This window comes from Cervus elaphus, chromosome 21 (assembly GCF_910594005.1).
Source record: "Cervus elaphus chromosome 21, mCerEla1.1, whole genome shotgun sequence".
Taxonomy (NCBI): Eukaryota; Metazoa; Chordata; class Mammalia; order Artiodactyla; family Cervidae; genus Cervus; species Cervus elaphus.
In genome coordinates this window covers 44,744,949-44,765,245 of record NC_057835.1, presented here as the reverse complement: position 1 = coordinate 44,765,245, position 20,297 = coordinate 44,744,949, and the positions used below count along the sequence as shown (strand labels likewise).

The 20,297-nt window shown below is 35.1% G+C and overlaps 1 protein-coding gene across 2 annotated transcripts in view; it reads left to right on the top strand.

The window, feature by feature from the left end:
- Window positions 1-20,297, top strand: part of IL7 (interleukin 7) — a 50,559-nt gene that overhangs the window by 25,927 nt on the left and 4,335 nt on the right. Inside the window, exons 3-5 of one of the 2 annotated variants that reach the window (XM_043880404.1) lie at window positions 15,728-15,808; window positions 16,840-16,971; window positions 20,071-20,124. In XM_043880404.1, coding sequence (XP_043736339.1) covers window positions 15,728-15,808; window positions 16,840-16,971; window positions 20,071-20,124 — 267 coding nt within the window. The remainder of the gene's footprint in view (window positions 1-15,727; window positions 15,809-16,839; window positions 16,972-20,070; window positions 20,125-20,297) is intronic. The other variant, XM_043880405.1, reaches the window with a different exon arrangement.

Sequence of the window (20,297 nt, the reverse complement as noted above, 5' to 3'; positions counted from 1 at the left end):
CAGCCCGCCAGGCTCCTCTGTCCATGCGATTTCCCAGGCAAGAATACTGGAGTGGATTGCTGTGCCTTCAGGGGATCTTCCTGACTTAAGAACTGAACCCACGTCTCTTACATTTCCTGCACTGGCAGGTGAGTTCTTTACCACTAGCGCCACATGGGAAGCCCCACAATACAGTCTAAAGGTATCTGTATTGCTGTTATCCATAAATTAAAACATACTAGTAGGGTAAGATGACAGATGGAAGCACATTAAAACGAGCTAAAACCGGGTGCCTAAAACCTTACAAAAGTATAAAATAGAGAATTAAACTAAGTAAAAGGCAGTTCTTTATGCAAAAAAGTCATTAAAAGCTGGCAGCCTGCAAATGAGAAAAAAACTTTCAAGGACCCACATGATGAATAAATCTTCTAAAACAACAGCCCCTCCCCCAAACAATAATATTGATGGTTTTGTGAATTTAGTGGTGGCACCCCACGTGCTATGCACAGCCAGGACCTGTGAATGTGACCTGATGTCGAAAAAAAGGCCTGTGCAGATGTATATAATTAATTTAAGACTCTCTAGATGAGATAGCCATGGACTAGGTAGGTCCTAAATCCAAAGCATCCTTGGAAGGGAAGAAAGGGAGTAAGAGACAAAGGGGAAAATGGCATGTAAGAAAGAGGTAGGAATCAAAGTTAGGCAGTTACAAACTAAGGAACACCAGCAGCCTCCAAAAGCTTGGAGAGAGGCATGGAACTCCGTCAACACTTTGATTTCGAACTTCGGCTTCCAGAACTGTGAAAGAATATGTTTCTCTTGTCTTAAGCCATCCAGTTTATGGTCATTTGTTATGGCAGCCATAGAAAACTTCTACAGATGGTCACAAAAGTGGACAAAATTCTGAAAAAGATCTCAGTACTCCATGTGGCAGAGAGGCAGTGGACATATCTGCTGGGGAAAGACAAAGTAAAGTGGGCAAATGACCCCTGAACATTATGGTCTCCATCAAAAGCAAAACACATCACTCTGAATTGGAAAGAAATCTTGAAGACCAAGTGACCGTTCTCTCACTAAAAAAGGCAAATCATCAAACCCCACAGTGGACTCAAAAAATAGTTAATAAGGAGCACAGTCCTTGCTCACCAATACAACTGACCTTAATTCTGCCCTCTTCCATTCCCGTCACACTACCATCTCCACAAACCCCTATAAATCCACCCTGGGTTCTCAGGCTTTGTAAGAACAGATAAACAGGTGATATCATGTCTTCTCCCAATTAGAAGTGCTAAGAAAAGACAGTGTTCTCTGGTAGGTAAGAGGGCATCATGAGATATGGAGTTGAATAAATATCAGCACAGAGTTGGCTACTGTAAATTTCAGATGAAAACAACATGGCAACCATATAGAAATACCATAGACAGTAATAAAGCAATTTATGGATAAATGTTCTTATAAAAGATAAACTGCAAATGGAAAAGTAAAGTAACCTATGATAGAGGAAAGTTTTCCTCCAAGTGACTGAAAAAAATAGAATTTCATACACTAATAGAAACTGATATAAAATGATTTTCAGTACATTATATCTTGGTAGTGGGATTGAACTTTAAGATAAAAGAAGAATTCAAGAGTTCAGGTACACTATGGCTGATTCATGTTTATATTTGGCAGAAACCAACAAAATTCTGTAAAGCAATTACACTTAAATTAAAAAATAAAGAGTTTAAGTATAAATGGTACCTCATCCAGGGGAGGGATGGGAATCAGAGTGGCTTCAAATTTTACACATCTAAATGCAAAAGCTAATGGAATAATAGCTACAAAATTCTGAAGGAAATAAAATGTGACTTGAAGAATCCTATACCTAGCCAAGATATTTTTTTTACTCAATTTGATACACTCACCTGTGTGCTTAGTCACTCAGTCACGTCCAACTCTTTGTAAACCATGGAGCAAGCCAGGCTCCTCTGTCCATGGGATTCTCCAGGCAAGAATACTGGAGTGGGTTACCATTTCCTTCTCCAGGGGATCTTCTCAACCCAGGGATCAAACCCATGTCTTTTGTATTGCAAATGGATTCTTTACCATCTGAGCTACAGATAGCATCACTGACTCAATGGACAGACTCTGGGAGATAGTGAAGGACAGGGACGCCTGGAGTGCTGCAGTCCATGGGGTTGCAAAGAGTCAGACATGACTTAGTGATTGAACAACAGTGACAACAAAGATACTGTTTAAGTGTAGAGTGCACAGGTAGAAAACTATGCATCCTTGTCAAAATGAACAGGGCAGAGCACTCATGAGCCTTTTCTTAAAAAAGAAGAAAATAATTACCAGCCACAAAATCCACCCAACCAAAATAACAGAAAGGTGAATTGATGAGCATAAAATTCACTCCTTGCTAGAATTAGAGTAGCCTATCCTCTCCCTGCAATGCATTATATACTTTCATTACCTTCATGCCACTTTTATTAATGACTGTATTCCCAGGATCTATAGAATATTACCTAGCATAGAGTAGGCCCCTCAAAATGACTGAATAAATGAGTTTATGTACTTTACTGTATTTATATACAAAACCTGAAATGTCATTTTTAAATTTTAGGATAAAGATGTAAATATACATGAGTGACATTGCAAAATTTATTATATGACTTATAGTTTTTTACCATATTGGCAATACTCATGACTCCTTATCATTCTTGGTTCATGTGCTACCAATACAAGCACACGTAGCTTACCTAATGTCTTGCTTATTGTTGTTTGACTAGACAGTGTTTACAGCAGTACTCTCAGAATAAAGTACTCCCCTTGTGATTCTGCACAATAATTTGGTCCACCATACTTGGTTATAGTGTTTTGCTGGACACTTTTCTTCAGTAAATCTCTATCTTGTTTTATTTGTGACCATCTCACTTCAGCTCACCAGAATCTTTAAATATATTTAGTCTAGTACTTGGCTCCTCATATTCTCTTATTCATAAAATCCTATGGGCCCTATAGTTGGACAACTGTACATAAAGTTCAGGCAAATGGCAAGGCAGTTAGAGAGCAGAGTATATAAGCACTGGTAATTAGAATTTTATATTTGGCACATTTGTTAATTGCTGATTGCCATGCTTAGGAGATCCTACGTAACCATTACTGCAATATTAACCTTAAGACTGATAATTAAAATCTCCTAAGATGATCATTGTGCATACTTTGGCAGATTAGCAATGAGGTTTTCTAGATCTCTGGAAAAATCTTAACTTCTCTTCCTTAATAGTTCAGTTAAATATTTATTAAACATCTGCTTATTATATTCTGCCAATTCAAAGATGTATGATGTGCACTCTGAGAATTCTAGTGACTAGTAAAGAGAGAATTACAGTTTTAATAGAACTTTGAAAAATGGATAGGTCTTAAGGAAATAAGAAGAGAGTCCGGGGTTTTAATACAATTTGATATGAATCTATAAAATGTCTGCTGGTGATTATATGCAACCTGTTATTTTTTTCAGTTATACATGTATGTACATTCCTTTTCAGATTCTTTTTCATTATAGGTTAGTACAAGATACTGAGTATAGTTTGCTGTGCTATACAGTCAGTCCTTGTTGGTTATCTATTTTGTATATAGTAAGTAGTGTGTATCTGTTAATCCCAAACTCCTAATTTATCACTCCTCACCTCCCTCCTTACTCTTTGGTAACCGTAAGTTTGTTTTCTATGTCTGTAAATATATTTATGTTTTAAAATAAGTTCATGTGTATCATTTTCTAGATTCTACATATGAGTAATATTAATTATTTGTCTTTGACTTATTTCACTTCATGAGATGATCTCTAGGTCCATCCATGTTCCTGCAAGTGACATTATTTCATTCTTTTTTTGACTCAGTGATATTCCATTGTATATATGTACCATATCTTCTTAATCCACTCATCTGTTGATGGACATTTGGGTTGCTTCCCTGTCCTAGAATAATGCTGCTATGAACACTAGCCTGCATATATCTTTTTGAATTGGAGTTTTCTCCAGATACATGCCCAGGAGTGGGATTGCTGGATCCTACTGCAACTCTAGAAGCCTTCATTCTGCTCTCTATAGTGACTATACCAGTTTACTTTTCCACCACAGTGTAAAAGTATTCCTTTTTCTCCACACTCTCTTCAGCATTTATTATTTTTAGACTTTTTAAAGATGGCCATTCTGATTGGTGTGAGGCGATACCTCCTTATGGTTTTGATTTGCATGTTAATTAGTGAAATTGACCATCATTTCAGTGCCTGTTGGCCATCTGTATGATTTCTTTAGAGAAAACGTTTATTTAGGTGGTCTACCCATTTTTATTGTTTTTTTATATTAAGCTATATGAGTTGTTTGTATATTTTGGAAATTAATCTCTTGTTAATCTATTAGATATTGAACATGAGTATTAAAAAAAAAAGTCCACAAGACCAAGTTCCAGTCTTGAAAGAACAGTTTTGAAAGACAAACTCTTAAATAAAGAATTACAACACAACAGGATAGTGCTGATAATTTAAGATAAAATACATAGAGACAGTAACTTATTAAATATGGGGGCTAGGAAGTCACATTTAGCAGCCAACAGCCGATGTGGCTTGAGCATTGATTGAGATGTATGCATAAGGTTTGGAAGTTAGGCTGTGATCAGATCTTGGAAGGCCTTGCATGGCAACCTGAGGAATGTGAACCTGACTTTCTAGGACTAGGTAATAAGGAGCCACTGATGACTTTTTAAACTCCCTAACAGTAGAATTGGGCTTCCCAGTTGGCGCTAGTGGTAAAGAACCTGCCTGCCAATGTAGGAGACATAAGAGATGCAGGTTCAATACCTGGGTCTGGAAGAACCCCTGGAGGGCATGGCAATCCACTCCAATATTCTTGCCTGGAGAATCCCCATGGACAGAGGAACCTGGTGGGCTACAGTCCTTGGGTTGCAAATAGTTGGACATGACTGAAGCACCGTAATATGCACAACAGTAGAATTAGGTCTGGATTCAGAAAGGTAACTCATACGGCTCATAAAATAAACTGGAGTTGAGAAGCATTCAGAAAGATGAGTTATTTCTGAATTCAGAGTTTACATATGACTGGTGTTCTCTGAAATTTTGGTAATGTGTGATAAGTGTAATCATCATTCTTCAATCAGTAAATTTTGATTACATGAAGATACAATGGAAAACTTAAAGACTAGTTAAGTGTAGCTCTCACACTGGAAACAAGTAAACAAAAAGTAGTAAATAGTAAGTGAATGGAGTTCTTAGATGAAAATTTCCAAAAGGAGTAGTGGGACTGAAATGACTCCCAGCAGCTGGAGAGAAAAAGAGGAGACTATAAATTACTTGATTTATGAGGGTGAAATTCTATTAAAATTTAAACATATATATGATGACTCTGCATTTATAGAACTTAAAAGTGAATCACCAGTAACTGTGTTTTTTCAAATTTCTATTTATCCATGAAACTTTTTTTCAAATGAATCCTACGTAAAACTCCAGTGAGGCCCTGAGTCTTGACTATTATGCATCATCTCATGCTTATTTCCAAGTGGTCCTCAAGTCATCCTGTGGAACCCTAGGATTACATGGAATATGGTGTGTGAAAACCACTGCTCAGGTTCAACAAACTCATATTACAGATAAGGAAATTCAAGGAGAAGCTACCTTAGGTTAGCACAGTGCTGTATTAATAGGCCCACTGGTCTGCAATGAAAATGTTAGGGTCAGAGTCCCAGCTTTGCCACTTTGACTTTGAGACTTGGACAAGTCAGTTGACTGCTGTTTTGCCTCACTTTTCTATTATAATTCATAAGATTAGAAATTTGGCTTACATAATCTCTGTAAGTTTATTACTGCTGGAAAATTATTTAAGGTCAGCAATGGAAATACTAAGATGTAGTTACCCACATCTCAGTTGCAGTGTTCTTTCCATGGTACTGAAGTAGGACTGCAGTCTATTTAGAAGACACACGGAATGGATGCCCTGTATGAAACTTTTATATATGTCTCATAATAACATTTCCTACATATCCAGAGTGGATATGCACAACTTCTTGATCCATGGCACTGCACCAACTATAGATGGATATGACGCCAGATTTCAGTAACTATTATGTATTTCTATTTGACATGAACATTGATATTTACTGAAATCTGCCAACTGCTGAATCATACCATTCCCGGAACACTGTTTCTTATCCCCAAGCTTACAAAGCCACAACTTGATTAACACAACTGAATAAAACATCAAGTTATGTATCTAAGGTGTGTTTTAACACTGGAAAGGCATCCCATAAATAAAACATATATATTCACTTCCAGAAAAGGCATACCATGCATAGACAATTTTACACAAGATAAAGGATGGGTTTGAAACTAAGATTTACTTGTTACCCTTTTGTGGTATCCTCCTTTGTTCTGTATACATAACACTATAAGTGCTTCTAATGAATTCTGCTGGCCGATTGACTTTTAAATTTTTTCTATTGAAGTATAGTTGATTTACAGCGTTGTATTAGTTTCTGGTGTATAGCAAAGTGATTCTGTTATACATATATGTGTATGTGCATGCATGCGTGTGTGCTCAGTCATGTTTGACTCTTTTCTAGCTTTTCTGCATGAAAAGTATATGGAGGGTAGTTTTATGATATTATTTTGACACTCTGTATTTGATAATATAGTCATTTTCAATATTGTTTTTGGACTGGTGTTTTTTGCTTTTATTCCTGGACCGTTCTCTACAGAATGACTGTCAATATTGTTAAAGCTTTTAACTCTGTATTTCTGCTTTTATGTACTATGCTAGTCACTCAGTCATGGCCAAACATTTGCAACCCCATGGACTATAGCCCACCAGGCTCCTCTGTCTGTGGGGTTTCCCAGGAGAGAATACTGGAATGGGTTGCCATTTCCTTGTTCAGGAGATCTTCCAGACCCAGGGACTGAACCCAAGTGTCCTGCATTGCAGGCAGATTCTCTACTGTGTCAGCCACCAGGGAAGCTCTTGGAGACAAACAATGTGAAACATTATTTCATGAATGTAAGTTAAATAAGAAGCAAAGTGACAATAAATTTTATTAGAATTGCTTTGCTTTAGCTACTCTTGGTTTTAGGAAGGACTGGAATGAACATAATTATATTTTGGTAACCTCAGAGCTTTGATTAATTAACTTTCGGTTGTTAATTAGTAGCACTATATATTGACCTTAGAATTATAGCATAAAATTTATTAGAAAACACTTTAGCTATTAAATTACTGTATTAAGTATCTTCCCTTTCTTGAATATCAGAGCTTAATTAGTTATAACAAAGAATAAATGCTAAAGCCAACAACATACCAAAATTACAAAACAGATGAAAAGGAGCATAAAATAGTAATAAATATCTGTATTATTTTAATCTCTGAATTTTAAACTAATTGTATAAAAAGTATGTTATATGAGAGACGCACCTGAAACAAAACATAGAGAAAGTTTTTAAAAATTCCTAATATAAAATGTAGAAACTGATCATTAAAAGACAAACAACTTAAGAAAATGGCTAAGAAGAGGCTGTTCATAGAAAAGGAGATGCAAATTGCCAATTAACATAAAATTATGCTCACCCTCTAGTAGTCATGAAGATGCAAATTTAAGCTATAATGAGGCACAAATTTTCACATATCAGGATTGGTAAAATTGTTAAAGGCTTATGACATCTGGTGCTGGCAAAGATGTGACAAAATGGACACATTTGCTGGTGGAAATGTGAATCATTTGTACTGAACATAACAATTTTTAAAAGGATATACCATTCCCTTCAGCATCTCAATTATGTAAACTAATTCTATAAAAATGCAAAAATTAATATAAAAGGAGATAACATATATATGGGCTTCCTTAGTGGCTTAGCGGTAAAGAATCTTCCTTCTAACGCAGGAGATGCAGGTTCGATCCCTGGGTTGGGAAGATCCCCTGGAGAAGGAAATGGCAACCCACTCCAGTATTCTTGCCTGGCAAATCCCATGGACAGAGGAGCCTGGCAGGCTGCCGTGCATGGGGTCACAAAAGAGTTGGACACAACTTAGCAACTAAATAACAATAATATACACATACAAATACACATACAAAGATGTCTATTGTAGCAATGTTTGTTGAACAAATATTGAGTTTTTTCATCAATGAGAGAAGTGTTGAATAAACCTCAGAATACACTTAATGTAGATTATGCAGTTATTTTAAAAAGATATATTTAACTTAGAATGATGATCATAAAGATCATAATATAAAGTGAAAATAATACATAACAGATTGAGGAGTAATATATATTTTATGATCCTATATTTTAAATGGTAGAGGAACATGCTTTCATAAACCCTATATATCATTTATATCTGTGAATTTTGAATGCACATTACACATATGCATAGCTTTTTTTTTTGAGCAAGAAGCATTGAAACATATATATTATCATATGTAAAATTAGATAGTCAGCAGAAACTGGCTGTATGACACAGGTGGCTCAAATCCAGTGCCCTGTGATAACTTAGATGAGTGGGATGGGGTGGGAGGTGGGAGAGAGGTTCAGGAATGAGGGGGCATACATATGCCTATTGCCTATTCATGTTGATATATGGCAGAAAACAGCATAATATTGTAAAACAATTATCTTCCAATTAAAACCAATTTTAAAAAATATTCTTAGCAAACTGCTAATATGAATCACCTTGGGGAGGTGATTCTAGTCGGGACAGTGGAGAAAAATTGGAAAGTTTTTCATTATACATTTTAGTATTGTTTGAATAATGACATGTAAGCACTATAGATGACATAAAAATATTTTTATGTTCAAAATAATTTAAAAAGTCAACAGATGGGAAAACTATATCATGCAAACCAAAATCAAAATGCCATAATACAAGTAGGGTGAGAAAATACTTTATTTCCCAAACTGGAAGACTTAAGAATGCAAGGGGGAGCTAACCAAACAAGCTGTCATTATGGTATAAAGCAGAATGATCCCATAAAACTGGGAATTCAATCTTGGGAATATAATATACAGCACAGTGCCTATAGTTATTAATACTGTATATATATCTTGAAAATTGCTAACAGAGTAAATCTCAAGAGTTCTCATCATAGGAGAAAACATTTTAACTATATGTAGTGGTAGGTGTTAAACTTAGTGAACTAGACTTATAGCAGTGATCATTTTGCAGTATACACAAATATCTAATTATTGAATGCTTAAACCTAATATTATATGTCAGTTATGACTCAGTTTTTAAAATGTCTGTGGTTTAATAGAGCTAAGGCAAGAATCTATGGTTTCAGTGTATACTGGGCCACTTTATGGGATCCTAGGTGGCAAGAGAATGTTACACTCCTGTCTTGGTATTCACCTTGTCTGGCTAAAATAACCTCTGGCTGGAATGCTGATATTAAATGATATTTTAAAACATTTAAATTCTTAAGAAATCAGATACTGTGCATGCAAGACTAATCACAGATGCAGCCATTAAATGGACAGCATGTTAATTTTCTGTTGGTGCCCCACTGTCTATGTAAACAAGTCCCTATAAAAAGTTTATTTTGCCAATTTTGTTTTCAAAGAGAAGTGTTTGTATGTACATGTGTTTGTACTATATAAAAAGTATGTTATGGTATGGATATGCATAATGCTATCATGTATATTATACATTTTATATATGTTTTATATACTACATATATATAATATATACTTTATCACACACCTATCCATATATATGGATGTGAATAGTGCTACTATAATTATTGTAATCAGGGGAAGTATATATATGTATATATGTATGTATATGTATGTGTTTTGAAGTTTTAACTTTAGTGAAGTACAGTATCAGTTATATCCTTCAAGAATCATGCCTTTGGAATTATATATAAAAAGTCAGAGCTTTACCCAAGATCACCTAGATTTTCCCCTATGTTATCATCTAGGCTTTACGGTTATGTATTTTAGATTTAGGACTGTGATCCATTTTGAGTTACTCTATGAAGAGTATAAGGTCTGGATAAATTGTTTTGCATGTGGATATCCAGTTCCAGCACTGCTGAAGGGGCTTTGTTCCATTGTATTCTCTTTACTCCTTTATCAAAGACCAGTTGACCGAGTTTGTGGGTTTATGTGGGCTCTCTGTTGTGTTGCAAACAGGTCTATTTGTCTATTCTTTGACCACTGTCACACAATCATGACTGCTGTGGTTTATCAGTCAGTTTTTTGCTATAGTTTCTGAGTCAGTTCTATGACTTAATCTTCTCTATCCAAATTGAATTGGCTATTCTAGATCTTTTGCCTCTCCATATAAGTTTTAGAATCAGTTTGTTGATATTCACATAATAACTTGCTGAAATTGAGTTTATGATAAATCCATAGGCCAAGTTGGGATAACAAACATCTTGACAAGGTTGAATCTTCCAATCCATCAACGTGGACGATCTTTCCATTTATTTAAGTCTCCTTTGATCTTTCGCCAGAGTTGTGTAGTTTTCTTCATAAAGATCTTGTATATATTTTGTTAGATTTATACCTAAGTACTGTAAACACTGTTGTGTTTTTAAATTCAAATTACATTTGCTCATTGCTGGTATGGAGGAAAACTATTAATTTTGTCTAACTTTGTATACTGCGACCTCACATGATCATTTATTAGCTCCAGGAGATTTTTTTTTTTCTGTTGATTCTTTAGGATTGTCTATGTAAATTATGATGTCATATAGTTAAAAGGACAGTTATATTTCATCCTTCCTAATTTGTAAATCTTTTATTTCCTTTTCGTTTCTTATCAAATCACCTAAGATTTTTGACATAGTGTTGATAAGCAATGATGAGAGGGACATCTTTTCCTTGTTCCTAATTATAGGAAAGTTTTGAGTTTCTCACCATTAAGTATTGTTGTCTAGGTTTGCCATAGCTTTTCTTCAAGAAGCAAGTATCTTTAAATTTCATGGCTGCAGTCACCATCTCTAGTGATTTTGGAGCCCAAGAAAGTAGTCTCTCAGTTTCCAATTTTCTCCCATCTATTTGCCATGAAGGATGGGACCAGATGCCAGGATCTTCATTCTTTGAATGTTTAGTTCCAAGCCAGCTTTAAAGTGGGGAGGTGGGAAGCATTTTATAGTCCATCAATTAAGTCTCAGTCCTTTGATATGTTTGTGCTCCTGGACTGTAAACTTTACTAGTGCTTCTAATGCCTACCAACTTATGTGAGAAAGGATGTGGAGCAAGGACTGATATTGAGTGTTTTTCTTACCCCAGATAGGTTAGACTCTGATAAAATCATAGCAGGTTAGGTTTTGTTTTTCTAATTTCGTTTTGCTTTTTTTATGGGCATAGATTTTGTACAAGACAACTTACTTGACCTCTTGGTTGGCATTGTACATTATGGATCACCACCTTGTTAAAACTATCTATTCGCCAGTTTTTCCAACTTTTTGGTTTCTCTGTGTATGCTCTTGGATCCTGAATGTCAACTTAATCTATTTAAAATCAAACATTTTATTCACACCATCTCTTCTACTATGCCCTATCTCAGTGAATGACAACATAGTGTATTGTGTCACACACACCAGAGACCAAGGAATCATCCCTGGTCTGTCAGTCTTCATTAACTTTAATTCTCAAATCATGTTTTATTTGCTTTCTATATATTTCTTGAGTCAATTTAACTATCGCTACATTCTTTCCTACTACCAAGTCCAATAAACTATTATTTCAAGCACTGAGTATATAATAGCCTCCTATTACATTCTTGAACCCTTTCGAACCATTTATCATGTGGATATTAACATGATCCTTCAAAAAAGTATTTAGTCATTAATTAATTTGAGGATCAAGGTCCTTAACATGTTAAGCCCCTGCATAATCTGGTATCCTCTAGACTGTCTGTTTCATATGGAACCAGTGATTTCTCTTGCTTTCTCTGCTGTATACTAGCTTTCTTACTCTTTCATCCAGCAGCATATTTGCTGTTGTTCCGTCTTATTGACCTGAAGCCATAAATGCTGTTTTCTGTATCTTTTCACCTCCTCTGTTTCCTTTTTCTCTAGTTTACTCACGCTACAGGTCTCAGTTGATGTGTTCCTTTCTCAGGGAAGTCTTTACTGAACTTCCTAAATAAAATTCTTTATAGGCTTTCATGGTAGCATATACTTTTAGTTTATGACAATTATCAACTTGAGATTTGATTGCGGTTATTGGATTGATGTCTGTCTTTAACACCAGAGGTAAATTTCTTGAAGGAAGGAGCCATCTGTAATCTTGATCACAGTTCTATCCCCAGTTACTATAAGGTACATGGTAGATGTTCAACAAGTAGTTGATTGAAGAATAAATGAATGATTTTTCATTTAAGCTAGGAATTAGCTACCAATTCTTACTATAATCCGATAAGCTACCTGACTAACGGTAAAATCTGTAACATTTCAAATAGTATTCCAAGAACAATATAGACTTTTTCAAATTTCATACAGATTACAAATTGCATTAAAAAGAAGTTTCACTTTTCAAAGGGTCCTCCAAATGAATCTTTTTATGTCATAAGATTTTGGGCCATGAGTGGGTTGTAATAGGGATAATCAGAAATGGAAGAAAATTTCTGTAGGGACCAAGTTCATTTTCAAAGAATAGTAAGCCATGAGATTAAATCTTTCTTTTCTATGTCCAAACCCCAATCCTTAATCCCAGACCTACAAAATAGAAGAAGAGTAGAAAGGAGGGAGCCATCAGTTATGTAGCTGCTGATGAGAATCATTTATAAGCTGTAAATAGACAGTAGTTCACTTAGACCACATGTGACCATGAGTGTCCAATTAGAACAGGCATATCAAAGGCATGTTGGCAAAAACCACACAAAAGTGAATCTTGAAAAAAAAAAATCAAAGAAAATATATAAAATAAAAAGTGAAATAGAAATCAATTTTGTAAGTAGTTAGTGTTTCTGAGGAAGGGACTGCTATGAATGCAATAGAAAAATTTCAAAGATAGAAGAAAACTATGCTGCAATGAAAGAATATGTAATTCTACAAATGGAAAGGACATTAGGTATTTAAGGAACAACATAGATAACATAATGTTTTTACTGGAGAATATTGAGTTCATAGTCAATGTGATCTTGGATTGTCTCTTGTTTTTCATATTCATAATAAATATGAATATTCAAATATGTCAAGATTCCTTTAATAAACTACTGATAAAGTAATTGTGCTATTTTCTAAATCAAAAGATGGATGTATAAGCTTCTTTCCAACTCTATGATTCTATAAATCTTAGTCTGAACCATCTTTCTCATAGGGATTAAATGAAAACAATTGCAGAAAGCAACTGTAGTTGTTACTCATTTATGTTTATGTTAAATTTAGTCATAAAATGCAAACTAAAGTTAACTATTCAGTTATACTTGTGACTTCTATAGGAGTTTTATGTCAACCTTCTAAGTAACAATTTTATCTACTTCTGCAAACATTTGACAAACAAATCACCTGGTACAATATTACCTTTCTGTATCTGCCAAAAATGAGTCTTGTTAAAATACCTAGAGCAGTGGCTTAATTAATATGGATTTTCAAATATTCATGTCTCATGCAATTTATTAAAATGCTGCAAGAAATAGGTACTATTCCATATTATAATTTTTGGTAAATTGAAAAATGTCATTCAGATAGCTGCATATTTGTTAATCTTTTTTTTTTTTTGGAGGCATTGTGTGGCCAAAACAGGGCTTTCCCAGGTGGTTCAGTGGTAAAGAATCCGACTGCCAATGTGGGAGACGTAGGTTCAATCCCTAGGTCAGAAGATCCCCTGGAGAAGGAGATGGCAAGCCACTCCAGTATTCTTGCCTGGGAAATCCTATGGATAGAGACCCTGGCAGGCTGCAGTCCATGGGGTTGCAAAACAGTTGGATGTGACTTAGCAACTAAACAACAGTAATAACATGGCAAAAACAAAATGCATGTCTTATCAGAGAGAAATGTATGAATGATTTATTGTCCTTCTTGAGGCTAAATATAAGTCAATAGGAAAATGAGAGAACGTTCAGTTCAGTTCAGTCGCTCAGTCGTGTCCAACTCTTTGTGACCCCATGAATCGCAGCACGCCAGCCCTCCCTGTCCATCACAAACTCCCGGAGTTTACTCAAATACATGTCCATCGAGTCAGTGATGCCATCCAGCCATCTCATCCTCTGTCATCCCTTTCTCCTCCTCCCCCCAATCCCTCCCAGCATCAGGGTCTTTTCCAATGAGTCAACTCTTCGCATGAGGTGGCCAAAGTACTGCAGTTTCAGCTTCAGCATCAGTCCTTCCAATGAACACCTAGGACTGATCTGCTTTAGGATGGACTGGTTGGATCTCCTTGCAGAGAACATTAATTCTCCACTATCTTTTCAGGAATGTGTATTATTATAATGGCAACATGAGGATAGTTATAGAAAAATATATCTATTTGCACTTGAGATATTTGCAGTATGACTAGGATGGTTGGTGCTAACAAATCTTGTTTATGTAAGCATACTTTCACAAACATAAGAAATGATGTACAAGTGTCAAAGGATGCAGCATCTGCCCTTTATGGGCACAAGAAAATGCAACTTTTTTTTTTATCTTTGTTTTCCCATTAAGCTTGGCAGAGAACCTTGCACACTGACCTGTAGGAAGTGTTGAATGGTTATATGAATGATTACATATTCAGGCTGTATAATTCTTACAGGTAAAACAGATAATATATACATTTAATGTCAGGATAAACCCAGAGACTATTTATGCTTTTCACAGGTGCGAAGACTAATGCATATTTTTCTGAGAGGCAGATGAAGATTAGAAGCCCATGATTAAATCCTGCCCTTACCCCACTTTTTGTGTTTCTTTGATGACAACACATAGGCTAAGATTGCTCGATAGAAGCTTTGATATCATGGAATTGCTAGTTTGCTGGACAGAGCTAGTCCAATCCTGTGAATAAAGAATCTGAATCCTTAGGAAATTCTAATATGTCAACTGCATTCTAAATCCCCACCTTCTAAAGATAAGAAATTCCTTAGATAAGATAATATCTTAGATAAGAAAAATGAGAATGTGCCAGTCTGCCTTCCCACTCCTATATGACAATACACACATTCAGTCTCACTTTTTCACAGCAAAATTCTACCTCAAACATCCCCAACTGGTTTGTTTAAAATGCTGTAGAATGAATTTCAACTTTACTCTGTCAAGTAAATCATTCTTAATTCTTTGTCACTGTTTGATTGTGTCAGGAAACTGGGCCAAATAACTGCTTAAATGAATCTCAACTTCATGATTTCTAAATTTATAGTGTTTCCTATATAGTGAAAGACTCCTTTCGACCCCATGGACTGCAGCCTGCCAGGCTCCCCTGTCCATGGAATTCTCCAGGCAAGAATACTGGAGTGGGTTGCCATTCCCTTCTCCCATATAGTACAACTCCTATATAGTACAACTACTAAAATAGATACTTTCATTACCCCCTCCCAAGAACCAGTTTCTCTCATTTCTTGAATTAAACTATGGAGTCTAGGGAAGCTCTTTTTAAGGGTTTGTGTATATACTTGTTTATTCTTCAATTATAGAAAACTATTCTGCCTAGTCAGCTGAGCCAGGCTGTTTTCCTAAAAATGCACATATAAATACCAAATATTATAACATTGTTATTTTTATAATTACAACATACTAGAAAGGTCCCCAGTTTAACCATATTATTTTATATTATTTATTACAGGACAACATGATAAACTTTGATAGCAATTGCCTGAATAACGAACCTAACTTTTTTAAAAAACATTCATGTGATGATAATAAGGTAATGATAATTATTTGGAATTTATATGTCATTTGAGCTTGATATCATAGAAGTTTATATTTCCTGTATCTGTTTATTATATTGATTATTAATGACATAGTCTTTTGGTTCTAACCTGACAATTCCCATTGATATATTGTTATATTGTGGTCTTTTATACTTTTATTTTACAAATTTTCCTATGCTTATTTGATAAATATTCCTTTCAATTTTAGCATTTCATTTTTCACCTTGAAAACAGTAGAACTGCTGAATTCAAAGATATACCTCTCCGTTCTGAAACATTTATTCAGGAAAATGCTTGTCAGAATGATTGCTTGCATATACAGACATAATTAATGGGCATAATTTAGTTGTAGGCATTTTTAAATTTTTTCTTTCAATATTTTCTTATCTTCAAATCATTACCTCCTCTATTTGGTGTAATGTTACAATTTACAGAATTTTGAATAAAAGTTTGTGTCATCTCTTTCTTCAGAAACTAGTGTGCTATTCAAGCCTTTTGGAAACTCACAATAACTGAGTTAACCTCATGGCATTTGAGTGTATCCATAAATTCCAAAAAAAATTCCTATTTTTGAAAACTTGTTTTGGGCAAATAGGCCCTTTATTATTGCCAGTTATTCATCCATATCGCCAAAGGGGCAAAAATAATAATAATAAAAATCACACATACCTTTTATTACTGCTGCTTTCAGAAGCGCTCTCCTTTAGTTATCTTGTTTAATACTGAATAAACTTGTTATGTGCTTACTCATAAGCGATAAGATCATACATAACAAAAAAAAAGAGTTTAAAGTGTCACATAATCATTAAACTGAGTTCTAGGCACTTGAGGCTATCACCTGGGAGCTAAACAGTTTCAGTTTAGTTGCTCATCAGTCATGTGATTAACTGGAATAGAAGAAAAGTGGGGTGGAGGTGGGGCATTATTTAGCAATACAGTTCTGGCTCTAGGCTCTTTAGAAAAGCTTATTACTTCTTAATATTTTATTTGAACCACAGCCCTTCTGATGTTTTTTTTATAATAGGAAGCTTCATTTTTGAATCGTGCTGCTCGAAAGTTGAAGCAATTCCTTAAAATGAATATCAGTGACGATTTCAAGCTTCACCTATCAACAGTTTCACAGGGCACATTGACACTGCTAAACTGCACCAGCAAGGTAAGCTGAGGACTATTTACTTTGAACCAAAATATAAACTCCTCCAGGGATAGGATCCTAGTATTCTCTGATGATCATAAGCATTAGCAGAGAAATCTAAGTGCTTATAAGAAAACTAAAATGCATTTACTCAATTCTAGAAGAGGAAAATTTCAACTTATAAAGTACCTATTCCTCTCTTGGCTAGGGCAAAGAAATCATTTATAAAAGGGAACTAAAAATAAAAAAGGGCAACACTGTAAATCAACTATACTTCAATTAAAAAAGGATAACAAATACATGAAAGAAACTAATAAATAGTATTGCCATGGGCTTCCCTCCTTCAATTCAGGAGACCCCGGTTCGATTCCTGGGCCGGGAAGAAGGAATCCCACAGGAGAAGGGATAGGCTACCCACTCCAGTATTCTGGCCTGGAGAATTCCATGGTCTGCATAATTCATGGGGTCACAAAGAGTCAGACACAACTGAGTGGCTTTCACTTCATATTGCCATAGTAATTTTCAAGGAGGCTAGGGTGATAAGTTGGATGAAGATGGTAAATTTTTATTTCTAAAATATCTTAATTTTAACCCATTTATGTACACATTTGTAAGAACTCATAACCTATAAAAATTAATCAAATATTTAACAAATATCTTTTTATATAAAATTTGAGTGTATTTATGTCCAACAATTTTCAGGTTTTTTGCCTCAATAATTTTGATAAGTACAGGGCTAATTTTTTCTACTTCTCTACTAGCAGTTATGAAATGTAACCAACAAAACAAAATATGGAAGACATTACCTTGGGACTAGACAACAATTTCTTTCACCTGCGAAGTGGAGAAAAATATAGTATCTACACTATAGGATGTTGAAAAGGTTAAGTGTTAAATGATATAATTCATATAGCATGAATGCATGCGAGCTCAGTCATGTCCAACTCTTTGCAACCCCATGCATTATTGCCTGCCAGGCCTCCTCTATCCATGGGATTATCCCGTCAAGAACACTGGAGTGGGTTGCCATTTCCTGCTCTAAGGGGGTCTTCCTGACCCAGGGATCAAATCCATATCCCCTGCATTGCAGGTGGATTCTTTACCACTGAGCCACCTGGGAAACCTGCTTAGTACTAAAAAGTTTCAATAAATTTTTATTATTACTATTATTACTTTACTCTCTCCTTAGGAATTTTACTAGCTGCCATATAAAGCCAATATGCCAAAATGTTTATTATATATTTTAAAAAGTTAACATTTTTATGATAGAAAAAGGATTGTTTAAAAAAAATTTTAATACTAGTAGTTGCCCACAGAAGGTAAAATGGCAAGATTGTCCTTAAGCCCTATAGACAGTGATGAAAATACATGTTGGACCTTAATAAGTTGGACTACTTCATTTATCATTATGGTTATTTACTTCATGCAAGCCAGCCTCCTCCTGGTGGTGTGTTTTTGCCAAGCTTATTTCCAGTCTTGTCCCCTTATTCATGTTAACTTCTTATATAGAATTTCTTCTGTTTTCTATACATCTGATCTCTACTGTTCTATCTATACATCCTTCAAGGCAAAGTTTAAGATTCATGAAGAGCTTATATTTCAGCTCTTAATCCTTATTTATAATGATTTAAATTACAGTCAGCGGGAGAAGGAGAGGGAAGGACTAATTGAGAAAGTAGCATTGACATATATACACTATCATGTGTCAAACTGGTAATTAGTGGAAAGCTTCGATACAACACAGGGAGCCCAAGTCTGGCACTCTGTGATGACCTAGAAGGGTGGGATGGGAAGGGGTAGGGAGGCTTCTGAGGGAGGGGATATATATGTGTGCATATATATAAAAATATAATTATGACTGATTCACGTTGTTTGGCAGAAACTGATGCAACATTGTAAAGCAATTATTCTACACTTAAAAAACAAAAAAATAAGGAGGACGACATTAAAAAAAAAAAAGGTACAGTCAGCCTGTCATATCCATTGGTTCTGCATTCTCTTATTCAACCAACTGTGGATCAAAAATATTCAAAAAAAATTCCAGAAACTTCCAAAAAGCCAAACTTAAAATTTGTCGAGCCACATTTACAACTATTTATGCAACATCTACATTGTGTTTACAACTATTTACACAGCATTTACACTGTATTAGGTATTATAAGTAATCTAGAGACGATTTCAAGTCTACAGGAGCATGTGCCTGGTTATATGCAAATTCAATGCTATTTTATATAAGGAACTTGAGCATCTGTCCTTGGATTTTGGTATCCACCCAGGTCCCAGAACCAATCCCCCTACAAATACAGAAGGATTACTGTACTATCTTATGCAGGAATAGGAAGTTCATTTCATGTTGCTTACAAATGCAATTGCTTAGTAACGCCTTATGTTGAGTATAAGTTTCAAGTCAGGGCTTAACTGAAAAGAGCAAACTATCAATATCACCTCTTCGAATAGAAGGGTTAAAGGTCATAGGTATGCTGTATGTTTGCACTTCTTTCTCTCATGTGAGGAACTTTGCATGGATCACCATGTTCCAAAATCAACTAATTTTAGAGAAATAACATGAAAATTAAAATCTTGATATTAAAATGGTTACAAAATTAACTGATACAATCCAGCTTTTTCTTGTAATGAGAAGACAAGATGTTAAAGATGGTCAACTACATTGAATTTTCTTCATGAGTCAGGCATGCTACAAACTTTTTACTATTGTGCATTTCACCTTGCTTCTGATGGGTAAAGTTTAATAAAATTTATGGTTAGGATTTAACAACTTAGTGCAATATTATTTTCATGTTGATTGAAATTCTAGTTTTGTCTCTGTGAGTATACCCTTCCATGTTTGTTTTTCAGACCTCACAGCAATTAACACAGTGCTGGACACATCTGCAAAATTATGAGTCTAGGTTATTTGGAGGACTAACCTAACCTTTCTTGTTTCTCCCTTTTCCCTGATATTTGATAATATTTCTAAGTGAAATTAGTATTCTGCCATACTAACAATATATAGATTCTCAAGTAGATTAGATGAGCCGAAGGTAATATGAAATTTAGCAGTTATAATAATGGAAGAAGTAATAAAGGACTAATAATCAATATTATGACTTTGTTTTTAAGGGTAAAGGAAGAAAACCCCCTTCCCTGGGTGAAGCCCAACCCACTAAGAATTTGGTAAGAGTTATTGCACCCTCCAGATGTTTGCCTTCAACAGCTTGAAATAACTCCAGCATCCTGATAAAGATCAGCCCTGTTAAGGAAACAACAAAGTAGAAGTCCTCATACACAACGAGCTTTCAAAATAAATGGATCAGAAGGGTTGGAAGGCCAGGCCTTTCCCCAAAGCT